This window comes from Ilyonectria robusta (assembly GCF_021365365.1).
Source record: "Ilyonectria robusta strain PMI_751 chromosome Unknown BGZ61scaffold_15, whole genome shotgun sequence".
NCBI classification, from domain to species: Eukaryota; Fungi; Ascomycota; class Sordariomycetes; order Hypocreales; family Nectriaceae; genus Ilyonectria; species Ilyonectria robusta.
The window spans coordinates 617729-636789 of record NW_025764449.1 but is presented as its reverse complement, the minus strand read 5'-3'; the positions used below and the strand labels follow the sequence as shown (position 1 = coordinate 636789).

General features: G+C 49.3%; 7 protein-coding genes across 7 annotated transcripts; 3 read left to right on the top strand and 4 right to left on the bottom strand.

Moving 5' to 3' along the window:
- Positions 1 to 437: 437 nt before the first annotated feature.
- BGZ61DRAFT_534721 (major facilitator superfamily domain-containing protein) lies at positions 438 to 2044 on the top strand (the record flags this gene model as incomplete). The annotated part of the gene is made up of 7 exons (XM_046254184.1): positions 438 to 684; positions 739 to 852; positions 908 to 1040; positions 1096 to 1459; positions 1507 to 1705; positions 1760 to 1964; positions 2029 to 2044. The coding sequence occupies 7 exons, from the start codon at positions 438 to 440 to the stop codon at positions 2042 to 2044; spliced, it is 1278 nt and encodes a 425-aa protein (XP_046101958.1).
- Positions 2045 to 2887: 843 nt separating this feature from the next.
- On the bottom strand, positions 2888 to 4142 carry BGZ61DRAFT_519657 (uncharacterized protein). Its single transcript, XM_046252413.1, has 2 exons — positions 3920 to 4142; positions 2888 to 3864 (listed from the first exon to the last, which is right to left on the bottom strand). Exons 1-2 carry the CDS (start codon positions 3965 to 3967, stop codon positions 3361 to 3363), a joined length of 552 nt encoding a protein of 183 aa, XP_046101957.1. The 5' UTR covers positions 3968 to 4142; the 3' UTR covers positions 2888 to 3360.
- Positions 4143 to 5120: 978 nt separating this feature from the next.
- On the bottom strand, positions 5121 to 6870 carry BGZ61DRAFT_534719 (uncharacterized protein; the record flags this gene model as incomplete). Its single annotated transcript, XM_046254183.1, has 3 exons — positions 5121 to 5775; positions 5896 to 6544; positions 6594 to 6870. 3 exons carry the CDS (start codon positions 6868 to 6870, stop codon positions 5121 to 5123), a joined length of 1581 nt encoding a protein of 526 aa, XP_046101956.1.
- A 316-nt stretch (positions 6871 to 7186) lies between these two features.
- BGZ61DRAFT_590137 (uncharacterized protein) lies at positions 7187 to 9016 on the top strand (the record flags this gene model as incomplete). Its single annotated transcript, XM_046256614.1, has 2 exons — positions 7187 to 7561; positions 7621 to 9016. The coding sequence occupies 2 exons, from the start codon at positions 7187 to 7189 to the stop codon at positions 9013 to 9015; spliced, it is 1770 nt and encodes a 589-aa protein (XP_046101955.1).
- Positions 9017 to 9567: 551 nt separating this feature from the next.
- Positions 9568 to 11453, bottom strand: BGZ61DRAFT_455540 (S-adenosyl-L-methionine-dependent methyltransferase). The gene is made up of 9 exons (XM_046246394.1): positions 11200 to 11453; positions 10990 to 11129; positions 10881 to 10922; positions 10739 to 10808; positions 10653 to 10680; positions 10566 to 10578; positions 10418 to 10507; positions 10013 to 10355; positions 9568 to 9945 (listed from the first exon to the last, which is right to left on the bottom strand). The coding sequence occupies exons 1-9, from the start codon at positions 11368 to 11370 to the stop codon at positions 9712 to 9714; spliced, it is 1131 nt and encodes a 376-aa protein (XP_046101954.1). The 5' UTR covers positions 11371 to 11453; the 3' UTR covers positions 9568 to 9711.
- A 455-nt stretch (positions 11454 to 11908) lies between these two features.
- Positions 11909 to 13070, bottom strand: BGZ61DRAFT_507579 (phosphatidic acid phosphatase type 2/haloperoxidase; the record flags this gene model as incomplete). The annotated part of the gene is made up of 2 exons (XM_046251916.1): positions 11909 to 12832; positions 12891 to 13070. 2 exons carry the CDS (start codon positions 13068 to 13070, stop codon positions 11909 to 11911), a joined length of 1104 nt encoding a protein of 367 aa, XP_046101953.1.
- Positions 13071 to 16038: 2968 nt separating this feature from the next.
- On the top strand, positions 16039 to 17335 carry BGZ61DRAFT_534715 (uncharacterized protein; the record flags this gene model as incomplete). The annotated part of the gene is made up of 7 exons (XM_046254182.1): positions 16039 to 16074; positions 16133 to 16378; positions 16443 to 16645; positions 16701 to 16792; positions 16858 to 17028; positions 17096 to 17235; positions 17300 to 17335. The coding sequence occupies 7 exons, from the start codon at positions 16039 to 16041 to the stop codon at positions 17333 to 17335; spliced, it is 924 nt and encodes a 307-aa protein (XP_046101952.1).
- Positions 17336 to 19061: the final 1726 nt, after the last annotated feature.

Genomic DNA, 19061 nt, shown 5'->3' with positions numbered 1-19061 from the left:
GTGCTTCAATTTTCGACAAATTTTCGGCAAGAGACTCGCCATTTTGACTATTGCTATTCGCACACATAATTACATGCTTCAATCAAGTCGTATCTATTATTCCAATAAAGCAGTCTGGGAAATATTTCTTTATAATGCTCAAGATTAGTATTTATTCTCTAGTAATTATATTTATTGGATTTATTAAATTTATTTTATTAATAACAATAGGCCCAAGGCTTAGAAATATACCCCTTCACTGCGTATACTTGGTATATGAGTCTGCCTGAGGCTTAACTTAAGGCGCTTGTACTTGTGTGACAATAGCAATACTTAGAAAGATAGTCACGTGGTTGTCTCAGTCGCTGAGATAACAGATACCCAGCGAACGGGCACAGTTCGGGCGGTACTTCGCTCAAAATTGAGCTGCTATGTATCAAGCTCCCTCCTCAGTCAGAATGGACCACCCTCACCCCGCAGCTCCCTTCATCTACATCGCCCTCATCGTCCTTCTCTTCGAGTTTCAGGAGCAACTTCAATTCCCTACCACCATTCGACTGCTCGAAAACTCCGTCTGCCAGCGCTACTATGCCGAGCTGGGGCGTGTCGACCTGCCCGTGGGCGAGGCTCTCTGCAAGATCGGTCCTGTCCAACAGCACCTCGCCATGGTTAGGGGCTGGTACAGCGCCTTGGGGATGCTCCCCGGTATGTTTTCGTAGCCATTTCACTCAAGACCTCTGCTCATCATCTTGCTGCAAGTGCTCGTCTTGGGACCTGCATTCGGCCACTTGACCGACACCATTGGTCGCCGCTTTGTTTTGGGCCTTGTCACCGTAGGGATAGCCGCATGCATAGCCTGGGTATACGTTGTCTGTGAGTGAGCCGACGGATTGTGCACTCTGGAAACCTCGCCACTAACCGTAGTGAGGCGCCTTCTGGTCCTCAATTCCAACTGAGTTGGTATGGCTTGCAGGCCTGCTACGCATTATCGGAGGTGGACCCTACATGGCAATCACTCTGCATGCAACTATAGCTGCCGATTTATGCGACGACGACACAAGGTACATCCTCTCATCCGGTCGCTTGAAGCTCTGTTTGGCTAACGATGCTCTTTAGGGGGCAAGTTATGTATTACTTGTTCTGTTCCAAGCTTGCTGTCGAACTCTTGGTTCCCCAGTTGGCCTCACTTCTTCTGCTTCACTCGCTTTGGCTGCCCTATCTCCTTGGTGGCTTGGCCCTGCTCGCGACGCTGCCAATAGTCAAGATCATGTCGGAATCCCTTCCACATCAAACAACAGTAGATTATGGCCAGCTACTACAAGTCGTTCATCCGAGGCGTTTACACGCGTACAAAGGTATTCTCAAAACACCAGGAGTCATTCCGGGGCTTGCTACGGCTTTCTTGGTGCAGATGAGATACAATGCTCTCCAAATATTGCCTCCGTATGCATCGGTTCGATTCGGTTGGACCATCGCGCAGGTGAGTCACGAAACCAAGCTGTGTTCTGTCGACTGACAATGGGCAAGACTACGAGACTTCTCTCTATCATCCCTGGCATAAGTTTGGTCATATATTTGACTCTACCGTCTCTAACAGAATATCTTCGGACACGGCAATGTTCTGTGTCTAAGATCAATTTGACAGTCACGCGACTGAGTTGTGTTGCCCTCGTCGCTGGAACCGTCACTATATTCACCCTACCAAGCATTGGCGGGCTTATCGTCGGTAAGAAATGATCTCTGGTGCGTAATGTATTGTCCTAGCTAATAGAACTTTTAGGTTTGATCGTGCTTTCTGCTGGGTTCAACACTCGCGTCCCGATCCTCGTCGCGTTGGCCAGTTATATCGATGGTGCTAAAAACATGGCCCAACTGTACACGCTCATGTCTGTGATTGAGGCCCTTGCCCATGTGGTGGGTAGTCCTTTGATCGAAATGATCTGGGCGGCTGCCGTGGGGATGGGATCACAGTGGCTAGTATTGCCGTTCGTTGCTCTAGCGGTTTGCAACCCTCGCCTCTCCTGTTTGTCTTCTTCTAACGTAAAACAGGGGTTCTTTTTCCTAGCCGTGATTGCATCGCTTTATCTGCCAGATAAAAGCAACATTGATCATTCCGACACAAATTCAGATCCCGAGAGAGAGGCGTTAATTCAAACATCAGATAATAATGAGCCACTCACTCATAATTACCCGCATCGTATGTAGCATCATCATCAAAGACTAATTAAACACTTAAATTCTTTGAATAGTGCAACACAAAATCTTCGAGATTACTCCCAAAATAGGCGAGAAAAAACAAGCACAGCAAGGTCAATCAAACAGTTCACAGATGTTTAATTAAGTTGAGACACCGAACGGTGCCACTGTTATGTCAAAAACAATCCCTTTATTTAAAACGGTTCAGTAGGATTAAAATTGGCATGTACAACATGACGGATATTGAATTCCGTCGGTAAAAAAAGATCGACGCTGGCATGACGACTACTGTAGGGTAGCAACGATAGTTACGAGTGACAAGTGGGTGGATAAAACACAGAAAAGTACAAGAGAAAAAAGGAGACGCGTAGAATGAACAGCATCCTCTCATAGTGTTGATATTTCCTGGGGTCTCCGGGGTTGTTCTCTGGGGGTAGTGGTGTCGTAAGCCTGTCGCCCGCTCGTATTGTGGTTGCTATTTTTGTGCAAGATGACGGGATTGTGGATTGTTGTGACAGGAAATAATACGGGAAATATGTGGGCCTGGCGGAAGATCGGCATGGGTACACAGACATGAACCCAGTAGGCCAAGTCAGCCCAGTTCACCTGATGGATGGATCATGGGTGAGGAAATACGAGAATAGGAGACTTTGTACGACCTGTAACAAAACATGTGCTGGAAGCCAGCGAGGGCTGTGTCGAGGGCTGTGTGTTGCCGTTGATTGTACTTGTCATTTACTAGCAGCTATCGATTGACACAGCATGGTTTAAAATACTTGTTCCTCAGCGGCAGCCGCGCTGATCACGGCAGATGATGGCAGAATGATGACAGGACCATGTCTGATCAAAGCCGGATCACGCAAGCGTCAGTACCACTCCAGAGGCTAGACAGAACAGATGCTAGAGTCAACGGCCCCCATATTCACCATTCCTCCAGGGCCCAAGGCCACTAGCTGGCTTGCCCCATGTCTCCCATGTCCCGCATTAAGTCCCGAATCTCCACATCCGACGCGACGGCGCCAATTGCAGGGGGCTGCCAGGCACCGCGTCGGAGCGGACACTCCACATTCCTGATCTCATTTGACTCTGATTCGCACTAGGACGCCGTTGTCCGGTGGGGTATTGGACGCGCGGTGTCCTCATTTGCCGACGGCGACAACTTGCAACACGCGATGGAGGAGGCGTTTACAGGTTGGCGAAGAGGGCGGCACCACCCATGAGGGCGCCCATGGCGATGGCCGCAGTGGGCATGGCACCAGCTCCGTCGCTGGAGGTGCTCTGGGCGGCGCCAGAGGCAGTGCCAGAGGAAGATCCAGAGGCAGACTCCGAGGCAGACCCGGACTCGGTGCCGGTCGTCTCAGCGGCTGCGGTGCTATCCGACTTGGAGGCGCCGGTGGTCTTGGCCGCCTCGGTGGTGGCAGCAGTCTTGGTGGCCGACTTGGTACCGGCAGCGGCCTTGGTGCTCAGGGTGGTCTCGACGACGGTGGCATCGGCGCCGGTGGCAGTGGCAGCAACGGCGGCAGCAGAGTTGGCGGCGGCGATGCTCTCAGCGGCGGCCGAGTTGTGGGCGGCGGCGCTGCTCCACGCGGCGTTGGCGATGGCCTCCTTGGAGGAAGCGTAGGCGTTGTTGGACGAGGCAATGCGGAGCGCCGTGGTGTCCAGGACGTAGCTGACGGTGTCGGAGGCGGCCTGGGGAGAGGAGTGTTAGTTGGTGATGCATCAATCCTTTACAAGGACAACATACGTTAGCCACGGCCAGGATGGCGGCAAGGGTAGCAGCGGAGAACTTCATGTTGGCGGTTTTTGTTGGAACGAGTGATTAAAAGCGAATGCTCAATAAATTAACGAATGTGCGAAAGGCTCGAAAGAAAAAAGGCTGAAGGCGAGGGGATGCAGAGGAGTAGAACCAAAGGGTCGCTCATCACTGCGGACGCAGGCGTTTTTATGTAAAGCCAGCGCCTCGTCAGCGTCATCTTGTTACGCACGCTCGCCATGGCTACGTATCCCGGACGCCCTGCTGGCCCCTTTCAGGCGTCCCATGATTGGCTCGCGCAGCCGGGGATCGATCGGGGCTATTTACCCCGTTGGTGGGCCTCTTGTTGATGATGCTGGCACGGTGGACTTGGGTGGACTTGGGTGGAGCGACATTCCAAGACAAGACGTCCATCAACAGTGCTTCAGGTGAGGCGCTGGGCAGCCGTCACACCGACTGTTGGTGGCGCATTTCAGCAATTCATTGGTTCAACGGGCAGTGAATGAAGCATTTATTAGGTATGTAGTAAACAATATCCGCAGCCAGCTACATCTACAGCCACAGCCAGGCCTGGAACATTCACCTCCTCAGCTACCCGAGCTTGTGGCACACCTCCCTCATCTCTGAGCCTCGCCCTAACCCCATACTGATCATCCTCGCCTCAATCTCATCACACCAGAGGGTTTTCGCCCCCCGGGGGAACAAGTGCGTGCCCCCAATACCACATCGCGCTAAATCTAGCTAAATCCAGTGCCCTTTGGGCGTGCCAGGGTAGGATTTTCGTACCGCATCCACAATTGCCCTTACCCTTGCAAGTACCGCAGATCTCACTCTGGCTTTTGTCCATGAATGATCAGCGGTACTTCTAAAAGTGAACGTAAAGCGCCATCCTGCTCCATTGGCCGCAATCCTTGCCCCGGAACGGCAATCCTGCTTTCGCACAGCCAAACGATTGAGCGCCATGTGGAGAGGCCTACGTATTTTCCTTGGAAAACCGTCCAACATCGCTACAGGGGGTGTTCTGCCAAGAATAAAACACTGCAAAGCCCCTGGTCGCCTAGGCCGACTGTTGCAGCTAGAGTACCACCACATGATTTCTTGGACACGTTACCCTGGCTGAAATTGCATATATTTGTTCAGAGCTGTCTAATTATCCTATCTCGAGGCCGAACCTGGAAAACTGCGTCTCAAATTAGTCGACGGGAGTTCCACAGGCTGCGCAATTACGCCCAGGTATAACCCAGACGTCTATACCCGTGGACATACACTTTGCGCACCTCACACCTCTAACAGAGTACACACGGCGGCCCTGTTTGCGCGATACTTTGCTCTCGAGCGTGTCTTTTGCCTCCTCCGAGGTTAAATCCTCATTGTGTCTACCGGATCCAGTCGGCGCGGAAACTGTGATGTCGCCCCCCTCATCGCCTGCCGTCTCAGATCCTTGCGGGCTTACAACAGAGCCGTCAGAGACCTTGATGGTAAAGTTACCGCCATCGCTCGCTTCGTCTTGCTCGGTTTCCTCGTTTTCAATGCGGGGCAGTGAAAACAGTGCGAGATGCTCAAGGTGCTCTCCGACATGATTGCTGTACTGCTTGGGTGATTTGACATCAAAGTCAAAACAAAGAGGGCATGTCCCCTGCGATTTGTCGGGGTTGTGGCTGCTGCTCAGACTCTCCAAGGTGTCCAGGTGACTGTGGTTCACACGCTGTCCATGAGCATGAGTGGTATGGGATCGAAAGCTTTTGGAGCTCTGAAAGGTCTCGGAACATCCAAATGAACAGTACCAGGTTTTCCAGTGTTCCTGTATCATGTGCTGCATCCATTCATGGCGGCGCAAGTACAGCTGGCTAGACGTTGAGCAGGCACTTTCGAGACAGACCTATGGCCGAAGATCCCTGAATATATGTTTTCTATTTGGCAGGTCTGTCAGAGTGATGCTTATCAATAGTGCATAGGAGAATACATACTTCCAAGCGCTCCTAGTGTCTACCGCGATAATCGTGTGACAGAATGGACATTTGAATGGCCCATCAGCGTATTCCTTCGGTATTGGTGGGACTCGAGGATGGTGTGAGTCGGGACTTGACGGTGTGTAAGACGTTCCAGAAGTTTCGGATCGACCATCATCCAGACCAGAAAGATCATTCGTGGTGACATTACTGCCATCCTTTAGATGCTCAGGAAGAGAGGAGGCGATTGTTGTTGAATGCTCTCCAGCCTCAGTCCCGTCCAACCCTTCGGAAAGTCGGTTGGCATGTTCCTCTCGATACGTGAAGTACTGGCGCCTTTGGGCCATTGCTTTGGCTAGCCGCTTGGCAACGATGTGCGCAGCACTTGGGAATTTCTCTCCGACATGCTGCAAATTCCATTGCTCGTAGTATTGAACAGCATCCATTCCAGCTTTGGACTTAAACTGATCATGTGGCGTTGGATTGGCTATTGTCATAGACAGTCTGAGGAGGCAGTCGACGACATGACCTATATAGTGGAGGCTTTGCTCAATCTCTGACTCATCCGAGACTTCATCCTCTTGAAAATACTCGGCCAACTCATCTGTGACGGAGTCATGCGGTTGGGATTCAGCGAAAGGACTGTCCTTGATTACTGTTGATATCGCTAGATGAAGTGAGCGGAATATAGGGTCTCTTGTGCTCTGGGAACGTACTATCATTGACTGAGATACATAGATCGTCGAGAAGCGAGATAAGGTGATTTCGAATAAATGATGCGTCTCGCAGGCGATACTCCAACGATCGACTTCCTGATGGACGATGAGCCCCGAGGTTTCCAGCCCATAATTTGAACCTTGAAAGGTTAGACGAAGCTGAGGCTTGCACTCGGCGGTCTTCGAGAGCTGAAATGAGAGTGTTGAAGGATGAAAGAGCGTGAGAAACAAGAGAAGCAATCTGTGACTGGGGTTGGTTCTGACTTGGATCTGCCATTCTTGATAGAGTGTGCTAGAGTAGATAGTGACCGGATAGCGTCGCGCGTCCCACGGAGTGGCACAATCGTGGACGGCGGATCTGGGATAATCGCCGTTGCCCCGCTCGAGGAGCTGACGAGGCTGTGGTGAGACGACAGAAATATTCTCTCAATAACCTGCTGAGTCATGTATGCAGCCATATATGCTGCCCGACAGACCATTGGGCGTACTCCGCAGTCTCGGCAGTGTGGGGTTTACCTCGCAGCCTCATATTTACAACTCGGCATTTCACGACGACTCTCGACTTGTCAAACCCCGAGCCGGTTAACTGCAAAATGTCTGGGTTCGAAGTGGTTGGGGTAGTCCTCGGTGTTCTGCCACTCGCGATAGAGGCCCTCAAGACGTACAAGTCCACTCTTTCGTCGATGAAGAACGTGGAGCGGAGTCTGAAGGCCTTGATTCAAGATCTCGAAACCGAGCAAGTCCGGCTCCGAACAACATGCGAGGTTCTCCTTGAGGGCATCGTGCCACTTTCAATGATAGACACATTGCTCGAAAAACCGTTTGGACCGCAATGGGAGCCATACGACCATCAACTACGGCTCCGGCTCTGGACATCATCTGGGAAGTTTGAGGAGCAGGTGGCCGAGATGCAGAAGGCAGCCGAGGAGTTGAAGAATAATCTATCTATTCAAGCGGCTGGCAAGGGGGTAAGCCTAAACCATCTGCACCATAATTCCTCACTACTCTAACACTTTATTTCCCTAAGAAGATAATAACCGACAGAGTTACGATTCTCCAAGAACTAAAACGCGGAACATCTTTCACCCTAAAGAGAAAGGACTACGAGAATATCATATCAAGGATCAAGACCGGAAACGCGGTTCTTCACGAACTGGCTGGCCAGAACTGCAGACTCGAGCCAAACAGACGGCGCCGCTCTCAAGCTCGAGTCATCAACCTTATCAGAGGGCTATCTCAGAGCATCTTTAACGCTCTACAAAACGCGACCACGTGTTGCTGCGCAAAGTCCCACCGCATATGCCTGGAACTGGTCCACAGGAAGGCGGTTCTGGTGCCGAACGACGTTGAGGAGCAAATTGCGAGGAATTTTAATTTCCACGCAGTTCTAGGGTCGTTCGGTGGCTCCATCCCCTCTCAAAACAACGAGACTGGAGAGATGGTACTTTCAGATCCGCCTGCGCGCTGGGCGTGTTTTTCTCTTCAGCTTGAAGAGCCCGACCATGAACCCGCAACGACTCCAGTTTCGTTGGCGCCGACACTAAACGACCAAAAGCCTAAACGAATGGTTAGGTGGCCTGCTTCACTAAGGCCGTCGACAGAAGGGAAGGCATCGGCCACAAAGACATTAGTAGAGGTGTCCAAGAGTTCGGCTCTTCACCCAGAGTTGGCAACGAAATACGAGCTACCAAGAGTGTCGAATTTATGCCAAGTTATCCCGAGATGGCGTAAAGGACCAGCGGTGTCTTGTTATGGATATGTTGCCGACATCCACCGCAAGTTTGGACTATACCCTCAAGAAAATCAGCTGGAGTCACACACGACGATTACACTTCGCCAGTTGCTTGAGGGACATTTGTCGGATTCCCAGGTGGGCTACATCAGAAAGCTCGAAATTGCTCTGGCAATTTCAACCAGCATTTTGCACCTCTACAACACGGCATGGCTTACGAAAATGATCACACTGGACGATGTTCTTTTCTTTCGGGGAAAAGAAGACGTCTCACTCTCGAATGTGCAGTCATTGTCCCAACCATTCGTGGCTAAGAGTATTTCGGAGGCGAACCAAAGCCATGTTGGCCAGTCCCAGCAAGACACATTTACCCAACAGCGACCGATAAACCTGATGGTTTTATCCCTCGGCGTGTTACTCATCCAAGTCATCATTGGAAAGGCCATCGAAACTCTAGACATGACCGAGTGCATGGACCTGGATGCAATTCTTGCGATGAATCAGGCTGGGAAGAGTTTCAATGGTCAGATTCTAGAGAGCGGCGGAATGAACTACACGACTGTTGTTGACTGGTGTCTGAATACCGTCTTCAGCACTGGTGGATTGGAGAATGAGAACGTAAGCCAGAACTTTTATGTGGAAGTGGTGGCGAGACTTGAGGAAGATGTCAAAATATTGACGGCCAGTTGATGGGTAACATACTTTTGGGTAACTCAATGAATAAACCTGTGGAGAATTAGCCACCGTCGGGAAGACCGCCAAGAGGCCGCAGAGAAAACAAACCGTAGGCAAAACAGAAGCATCCAGGCAAGGCGCAAGTCACTATAAACCAGGTATATCGGAGGCAGAGAAGAGAACGGTAGCCTCTAACATTCTACTTCTACTAGGAGATTAATATAGATACTGTACTAAAAATATAAAATAAATAAAATAATAAAGTAAAATTATAGACACAGCTGTTACCTGCAGCTCATAAAGGTATTGGGAAAGGTAACCAGTTGGACTAGAAACCTTAGTCTGTCTGAGTGTATTGTTGATCTTTGAATGGACTGGGTATATGGTCTGTATTGTTGATACTATTGTTAGTGTTTTTTTATTACTGTTAAGCTTCTAGTCCCCCCTCTGGGTATGTGTGTACTGGGCCACCCTAACCTCTTGATAAAGTAAAATTATAATAAGATTTTTATTTTAAAGCTAAAATAGCTTTTAGGTTTTTTCTTATTAAATTAATTATAAAAATTCCGTAGGCCTAAATATAAATATAATAGTATATCTTAATAAATAAATAACCTAATAAATCTCACTGGAAAAGTAAGGTCTTAAGAATAAAGATCTCAATCTAATCGGAAAAGCTACAGTCTGTATATTCTCGTCCTTTAAATCCCATCACACAAGGGGCTTTCGGGCCCAGACGACCTTTTGCTTGAAGTAGGCGTGGATTGACTTGGATCGGATTTCGCGCCGGTAGTGAGCGCCAAAGACGCCGATTTCTTCCTTCGACCAGCCCAACAGGTGTGCAATGAATAGCAAAGTACCTTCGATGTCCTGTAGAATGGCGGCTTGGAAGTATTGGCCTGCTTCTTTTAGGACAGGGTCCTTGGACCATGTGCCGATAGGAACCTATGGAACAGTCAATCTTGTGCAAGATGACGTTTTAGTGTTACAGAGTAGAGACTGTAGAGCTCACCTTGAAATTTGACTCCTCAATGTCCACAAATCCTGCAGCTTCGATTCCTTTTCTCTGTTCCTCATCCTCCAGGAGTGAGAAAGACCGCCCAAGCTTGCGCCCTCCTTCGACAAAGATCTCTCCCCATTGGCCCATGGCACTAGTCTTGGTTACAGTACCATCGTCGCTGCCAATGTTCGGCGAACCTTCGTAGCTCTCGATGTACCCACCGGGTTTCAGGCATCTGTAAGCTTGTTTAAAGAGGGCCGGCCAGTCAACGACGCTTCCGACTAAGAAACGAATGTGAACATAGTTGAGTGACTCCTCTTCGAATGTCCATTCCTGGGTACAATCATCGATTTGACTGAAGAGAGGTAGGGACCAGGTCGTCAGTGAGGATCTCGGATGAGGACGGTTCTTTCTCACAATTCGAGGTTGGCCGGAACCCAACTTGGCTGAATGGGCGAGATGTCGGTGCCAACTACTTTTGCATTAGGGTATTCATCTGCAAAGTCCCTATTGGGATTGGTCAGCGTGGCAGCTCGGTGTTAGGTGAGACGTGAGAAGTCTGTACATTGCCCAGATGCCTGATTGATGTTTACTATGGTTAGCGATTCGAATCTACTGTCGGAGATAGATTAATGAATCCATGGAATCTTACCTGTTCCTGTTCCAATGTCGACGGCTTTCTGTGCCGCCAAACCCATTAGCATCCCAGTGCCTCCCACCAATATGGAGTAGACGCACATGTATATTATCCTTATTCAATGGGGCCATGTGAAGTTTACCACCAAACAACAGAGTGATGACATGGTGGCTATGAGGTGTGTGAGTGGTGCCCAAATTCACAATGTACATGGTACGTCCGCCCAATAAGTGTGAAACTCACTTGATATCCAACGCCTCGTTCGACTGATCATCGTTGGTGACCCTGTAGTGCGGGTCAGTGCTCCTGGTTCATTTCGATTGTGGAGCAGAACGGACGGGATCCTACGAACCAGTACTGGGCATTTCCTTGCTCGCTGTGAAATCTTCGTCCATTGATCGTTCTATACTGCAGTATAGATGAGGAAATCGATGCGGTAGAGTTGGCATTGTCGCCTAGAGTTGAGTCTTGGTCGTCATCATCTGTCTCAGGCTGTTGAAGTCCCATGTCTTAGTTCTGTACAAGTTCTGCTCCAGATATTTATCATGTCAGAGTGACATACCTCGGCCAGTTGGGTCCAGTGTTGGCCCGGGAGGAGGCCATCGGTGGTTTCTGCCACCGGTGCCGCCGGCGAAGGGGTGTTTTGCTCCAAATTGGCACTGCTGGAAGGTGGAGGATTGCCTCCGGGTTCAGCATCCCTGGCAACTTTCTCTGAAGATTTAGGTTCTGACATGTTGACAAGGGACAAAGCGGATGCAATAGGAGTGCGGATAATGACACATGGAGGAAATTGAGGACATTTTTCACCATTTGTAGGATTGGAGAAGCGGGGTAAAATGATGCCATCTATCTAATCTGGGAGGTGCCAACAGGTTCACAGGGGTTGTGTTCGTATGTCCGGACTGTTGGTTTGCCCCTGCTCTACGATCCGAAAGATAGTTGGATGCTGGTTGGTCAACACCGAACTTACCTACGTTATCAATTCAAGCGTAAATAAATTCGAACTAAAGCAGCACGCTAGCGCACTTGCGAAATCGCAGGATGGCTGTTGTGTTCTGCGGACAATTCTCCCGTCTTTAGCCTATTGACTATTGACCCTGGAATCATCGTACCCCGATAGCAAGGATACTGAAAAAGGGCAAATTGTATCCACAGCAGCATGGAAGATAAGGACAAGGATCGCAAATGATGTAAGTAATCTGAAATCTTGGCTACAGAAAAGAATGGGGTATCCAACTAAGGAAACATGTCCGAAACCGAACCAGTCGCTATTAGACCAGATCCTCTTGGGCTCTTCGACCACTTCCCACGGCTCTCCGAGGAATTGTGGGCGTCGTATGGTGTCCATCTAGTCCACCGTTGTGACGATGCTTATCTCCCGTAATACTTCCGCCATACCCTCCCCAGCCAGCTTTCCTCGTGAAGACAGCATCGGTCAACTCGCCACCTTCGATAGCATACATAAAGGGGGAGCCTCGGTTAAGGGGAATGTGATTGAATCGCCAGTCCCACACAGCGGCGTATGTCATTCTGTAGGCGGAAAATGCCATCATTGTACCGATGATGGCGCCGGCCACGACATCATACCAGTTGTGGAACTTGTCAATGGTGAGCGCACCTCCGATTAAGACAGCGCCGAGAACAGGAGCGTAGATGGCGATGAGCTTCCACATAGCAGGGTGATAGTTGGAGAAGACCTTGAGCTTGGCGTTGAGATACAGGTAGAGGTAGATGAAACCTGCGAATGCCGCAGTCGTGTGGCCACTTGGGAAAGCCTCAAGGCTGTCGTCAATCTGGTCTGGGTCGCCCGTGCAAATTTCCTTGGTATAGTACAGTTGCAAGTAGCCTTTCTTGTTGTAACCCTGGTCATTGGCCAGGCTGACATCTGGCTTGCAGACATCCAGGAAGTGTGGACGCAAGCCTCCGATAAGCCACTTGACGAAGACCTGGAAAACGGCGGCCGAGATGAGAGAGTAAAGGAGACCAATAACAGCATTGTTGAGGTCCCAGAAGGAGCGAATTCGGATCTGCATCAGGAGAAAGATGAGGATGGGGACCAAGCTCGCCAGCAGGGCGGCGGCCCAGATGGGGATGATTTCATCTCTCAGAGGATACGCAAACTCGGGGTACACGATCTCGCCATCGGAAAATGTGACGGCAAAGGATCTTGAAGGTGCTGGGTGCGCCATGTAAACCTGCGAGGGAATGAGGTCAGCATTGGTTCAGTGACGTTTGATGGCTGGCATGACTTACGCCGAGTCCAATGGCGCCCATGATGGCCATGGTGAGGATATCCAGCCAAGTATGCTTCAACCACTGACCAAAGGTTGGTCGTGTAGACATGCTGTACGGCTCATGGCGGCGAGAATGCGACTTGCCAGCCAGTCTGTGATCGCGAGTCGTCGTCTCGCGGTTGCGGTTGAAGAAGCCCATCTTGGTGGTGATGGGATGAGGCAAAGGCAGCCTACAAAATTAACCGCTATCAGTAGAGTTTGACGTTGGCGGGATGGATAAGCTTATTGTCAATAGAGAATTATTTTAAACAACGGGAGACACCCGCGGCTCTATATCTATATGAAGGTCCCTGACGCGATCGCGATTCAAAACATGGCTGGACAATGCTTGACGTCACCCCGTCACCAGCGTCATAGAAGCCCCATTTCCACTATCACTTTTCCTAGATCGCCAGATGCAAAATAGCAAATTCCCTTTGTGGCACTGCGCTGTTGTGCGCCTTCTTGCGAGGAAGTTCTGTTTGGCCGTTGTCGCGACGTCATAGACTTGAGCTTCCCTGGCAAAGGAGCAGAAATTCGGCAAAAACGTGCCGGGCGTGCAAATGGGCTTCATTTAGTGGACACAATGAACCGGGAGGAGCTTTTGCCCCGCGACGCCACTGGAGCGTTGTGCACTTGCTACTGGAACCCTGTGTAGATCACTTCCATTTCCAGCAATTCATACGCGTACTCTTGCAAATAGAACCTAGATGATGATATATGACATATCCCCGCTACACCTAGCACATAGTATTGTAGTACACTCTTACCGGGTATTGAAGTCCAATCGATATCATATGCCTGGGACTCCATGTGCGGAATGCCACCAAAAGAGAGGTGCTTCTTGACACCCGAGTCTGCCACCTGCCTGAGAAGAGGATTGTAATTTTTAGGGCTTGTTCCTCTTTGGCTTCATCCACCGGGTCGGCCAGTCTAGTAAAAAGCTCACTCGCCCACTGTTCTCAAATGATGTGATCCATGATGCCTACTTTATAAACCTGCTGGTCTTTGAACAAGGGCTTCTGGTATGTCAATTGTACTCGCGTATCTCTCGGACTCATTTGAACTGCATACCTTTCCCGGCTAGGTCGTTCCGTCGTCACTAGAGAATGTCAGACGCTGAGTTAAGGACCCCAATGCTGGTTTGTTGCTGAGATATGTCCCGCCAGTCGAGCTCCCCGACGTTCTGCCTCCTGTGTTGAGGCTGGACTACCCGATATCAGAATACGCCTTGCGGCTGCAAGTTTCCACTGCGCGGGTGGTCACAAAGGCCCAAGATGACTTGATGCATGGCTACGCCAGCCTCTACTCGGAGGCTTAGGTGCCCTTGTTTGCACAGTGGACAACGATTTCGAGTCGCTCGATGCCACGTTCCGCCTTTTCTAAATCCCCGCCTGCTCTGTCCATCAAGTCGTTCATGGCATCCAAATGAGTTAGTCCAAGAGTGAGAAAAAGTCTGACGGCACTTGCAGTGGCGAAGCCAGCTGCATCTGGAGCTTCGCCGCCGACGTCTCCGAGATTATTACTGAGGTCGTTGTGCGCGAGGGTTTCAAGACTCTTAATGGGATTAAGAAACTATTCATCCACTTTCAACTCCCGACTGCAATGCCTGGGACACCGCTGTCAAGCAGAGCAAGGAGGAGGCTGCTACAGCTGGTGAGACTAAGCCAGCCGACGCCGACTCCAAAGTAGCCGCGGCCAAGTTGGTCGCGATGTCCAAGTACCTCAAGACATACACATGGACGCGTTCCGAAGATGGCCGCTCGAGTTTGCGAGGTTTCTTCAGTTTCAAGGTCGCGAAGGAAGCCGGCGTGGCCATGATTCCATGCACCCTTGGTGTTGTCTGGGGCAAGGAAGTCTTCGTCCCACTCCCGAACACAGCATCTCGGCGCCCCTATGAAAGAACTACTTCGGCCTGAGCCCCGACCTACAAGAGACCACCAGCAAGTTCAAGAAGCTGGGAAATTCACACCAACGGCGAACAGACCAAACACGGAGACTTTGACAACTTGGTATGAGAGTGTGGAGTGTGCTCCGACCTTGTGGTGGCCGGAGTCAGAACTGGGCGCGTCGAGGAAAAGCCTGATGAGCCTGTGTACGTCGACACGATTGAATTCATCTGCGCTGATGGAGATGGTCGCCAATCCGCCTGGTCGCTCAACGTGTCAACTCTCCACTCCCTGGGCGAGGGCGACAAGTGGATCTCGAAGGACGTCAGCGAGGTCGTCGAGTAGGTCCCCACCATGGACAATTCGAAGTAGACCATCTGGGGATTATATGGTGAAAATGGCGATTGCTTCATCACGCGTCTTGGTGTGTAGAGGGTAGATGACGGGACGGGAACATGCTTCTATATTGTATGTGTCATTTCTCAACCACACGAACTCCACGTGATAAGATAAATGCTAGATTGACCACTACGCATGGCAATCGGGCAACATTCGAGCACCCCATTTCTAGGGCATTTGTTATGGTGGTCATCTGAGTTCTTTCCGACCATTAAGGGGGGCGCGATGGCGCGAATGGCGTGTTTTAGCTTCAAAATAATGTATCTTTTTCCTTTTCCAGCGAAACCATCCCAGGAGCCAAGATGGCGGGCATGCTGCCACATCTTCAGTGGAGCAACTAACAACGTCTCGGCCCAAAGTTTCATGGGAATCTGCCAAGTTTCAGATCGATGGCCAGCACGGAATGATTACTTATCAAGATTCCTCTTGAAGCCTCAGCCAAATCTAGCATGGATCTAATTTGAAGATGCCTCCTGGGCGTTCTGCTGACATCTGGTGAGAATGTGCCATGCCTATTTGAGCGAGCTAGCTTGAACCCTACGCAAGCCATTGTTGCTCCGACCTTCCCGCAGACAGCTGCGTGTCTCAGCCTTGAGTCAGAGCATTTAAGGAATGGAGAACCTTGTATTTCACATGTCTTCTGCCCGGTCCCTCCCACTGCTGCGTCCCACGGTCGCTTTCCCCGGTCGCCTTCCACGGCCCATCTCCAACATCGCTCCATCATCCCCTCACGAGAAACGATCGATGACGTCGCCTCGACTTAGGCCCTACACGAACCCGTAGGGCGTCTAGTCACTGGATCTACTATTTTATCGATTGGACTAGTTCATGCCGGCAGCTATGGTCCGTCACGGCCCGACGCCGGCGGTGGTGATGGTTTGATCTCCCTACGAAGCATTTGCGCCGTCACTACTCAAATACTGACTCGCTGTAGGCGACCGGGTTCACGCCCCTTGTCATCGCCGCTGGGGTCATCGTCGCTCGTTTGAATCTCCGCCTCAGGATCCAGAAGCGAAAATTACTGGTTAGCGACATAATCATGGTGCTAACGTTGCTTGTTGGCCTTACCTCTATATGGTTCTTGATCAGGTTCAACACGTTAGGCGCACTTGACCCTAACGTGACGACAACAATGGAGAGCTTTCGTGGAGACCCAGAAAATATCCCTAAAATTTTCAAGGTGAGAGCTGTGATTTCGCTGGATATTTGGTTGATGGCATGACAGCTGACATGATTAACCTAAGACATTCTGGTTAGCAAATATACCGCTCTGTACAACACTGTACCTTTCCAAGGCGGCGCTTCTTTCCATGTACTTGCAAATATTCCCAGAGTTTATGCGCAAGCGGAGAATCTTCTTATGGGCAGTAATTACTTATGTTGCCATGGCGTATGTGACGACAATCTTGTTGATATTTTGTATCTGCATACCCTTTGAGACGAATTGGTAAGAATATTAACCGTCCTCCTAATAAAGCAACTCTCACTGATGCGTGAAATAGGGACATGGATCCCCAATCAACATGTCCCACATCAAGAACTAAACTTGCTTTCGAGATCAATTGGAGTCTCCACTTCTTCGGAGATCTTGTGAGTGAGTTGAGCCTAATGAACTTGAGAGATTGGTAGCCACGAGACAAAGGACACTAACTTTGGTAGTTTTCGCTCTCCCTTGGCTTATCGTGCCCACTTTAAACGTTAGGAGGTCACTGAAGATCGGCATCTATTTCACATTCCTCCTTGGTCTTATCGACATTTTATTTACCCTGCTCCGCTTCATAACGATCGAGAAAGCAGACATACGCGACTCGACCCCTCTCGGCTTAGTTTGTGAGTGAAATGCTCCTCCTCTGGGAGCTTGTAGTCGTCCGTGGGCCTGAATAGCTAACTGTAATAGTCATGTGGAGCGCTCTCGACTCCCACATTGGCATCATTGTTGCATGTCTACCTTCCTTGAGACCATACTTTGGCAATAAGGACCAAGGCTATGGAGCCAAGTCAAACAGTGACGTTAAATCGATGCCATCGCATGCAGGAGTAAAAATGGATCCGTACTCGAGGAAGAATATGCGTTCTGAGAGTCTTACGTTGAATGAAATAGATTGCGGCCCATCAGAAGAGGGAACAGGAAGCCTAAGGAATGGTAGTCAATTAGAGTTAGTCCAGACAAAGGTACGAGTAGAAGAGATTGAACGATAGCACGCGGATGTACAATAGAGTCGTAGCAATTACACTATCCAGCTCGCAGCCAAGGAATATTGCCTTGTCGACATTAGAGTTGTCATTTAACCCCCCCCCCCCCCAACCAATATCCTGGAGAGATACTGGTTGTCCGTCATAGCAGAATGATTGTGGTTACAGTTTAGAGATGGTCGGATCTCTCAAACTCCAAGTAAATTATCTGGCATGATGAACTTACTGTTCTTGTATCTAGCGGTCAATAGTCATGTAACGTGTGATACTGACTATTCCAATCATTCTAGCCTCCATACAAGATGTGATGGGATACCATACGCTTGAAGCACCACCGGCAGGTACAATGACACCGATTATGTTCTTGCCTTCTTTCAGATATGCGCTTATGTCAACAACTGCATTCGTAGGGTCTAATGAAAGGATTTGTGACTGTTGATACGAACAAAACTGCATTGACCACCCTTAAGAAGGAGATACAGGGTCCAGTTTTGGTATGAGCATTCTCTAACGGCCACTGAAATACTGCAGTATAATATCCGAACCGGATACGCTGGCGATAGTTACTCCACGAGCTGGGTTCAATTAGTTCATGCGTCGGGTTATCTGTAATCATGTGTCCGCTGTTAGAAATATTCCGTGGTGCCTTCCAATGCTCGACCGGCAAAGCCCAATTTGAGAGACCGCCACCGTATTTACTAATACGCATATTGCAGGTATCTGATAGGAACTGCTTAAGAAGGCAAGTAGTGGCGCTATAGATCTTAATACAGTTAAATCTTGCTGAAGTAGTATTTTTTGCTGCAGTTCTCAAGTCTGTAATTATCTGTTGGATGCCCTCATTAGATATAGAGATAGGTTGACCTTGACTGGGCGCTACAGGTGTGGCGATACTGGATAGTAGGCGTAAATCGCCCTTTGTAAGAATATCTAGCGGATAGGTTATTTCGTTGATTAAAATAGTGGTATTATATCTACGGCTTGATAAATACTTTGTTTATATTGCATTCAAAGGTAGTATTTATATTTTGGTATGTACAGTACTGAAAAATAAACTTCTAGCACTTGATATCATTAAAATGATGGTAACTACTTACTGCAACTGAGAAGCATATATTTTCGTTTAACATTACTCTAGAAATTCACATAACTCTGGATTGCCCTGTTGAAAATTCATATTCGGTACTCGAACCTGATATTGGACAGCAAACAATATCCTATTATCACCACTTGTTGAGGCAGTTGACAATTTCGTAGTGGACCAGGCTGCCTCAAAACTTGACAAAATAACCGGAAATCCTTGAGACACCAGACAACCCAGGCTGCAGCATGGTGATAGTTAGGGGGCCAAAAGGGAGTGACATTGTTTGAATCAGCTCTAGGTTGCTCATTCACTGTAATGATATTTAATTGGTGGGCAAATCTTATCTGCATATGCATGTGGACCTAATATTCTGTCTTCTTAAGTCTCCGGTTGCCAGGAATAGTATGTTTCAATATACGAGGAAAGGTGAAAACAGTTTAAGTATTTCGTGGCAACATTTTCAGATGCAATAGTGTGGTCATTCCTCAGTTTGATCAGCTTTGAGAGTTCGTTTGTAAATTTGGCAATATCAGATCCACGCCTGTGAAATACTGGTTTGGAATCCCGCCACTGATGATGACGGGCA

What these genes read in the sequence shown, in the direction of transcription:
- BGZ61DRAFT_519657 (XM_046252413.1), bottom strand. Translation starts at nt 3,967, where the DNA reads ATGAAGTTCTCCGCTGCTACCCTTGCCGCCATCCTGGCCGTGGCTAAC. An exon ending in CCATCCTGGCCGTGGCTAAC is followed by an intron (nt 3,865 to 3,919) that starts GTATGTTGTCCT and finishes TCCTCTCCCCAG; the next exon opens with GCCGCCTCCGACACCGTCAG.
- BGZ61DRAFT_455540 (XM_046246394.1), bottom strand. Translation starts at nt 11,370, where the DNA reads ATGTCAGAACCTAAATCTTCAGAGAAAGTTGCCAGGGATGCTGAACCC. An exon ending in AACGAGGCGTTGGATATCAA is followed by an intron (nt 10,809 to 10,880) that starts GTGAGTTTCACA and finishes CACACCTCATAG; the next exon opens with CCACCATGTCATCACTCTGT. An exon ending in TGAATAAGGATAATATACAT is followed by an intron (nt 10,681 to 10,738) that starts GTGCGTCTACTC and finishes TTGGCGGCACAG; the next exon opens with AAAGCCGTCGACATTGGAAC.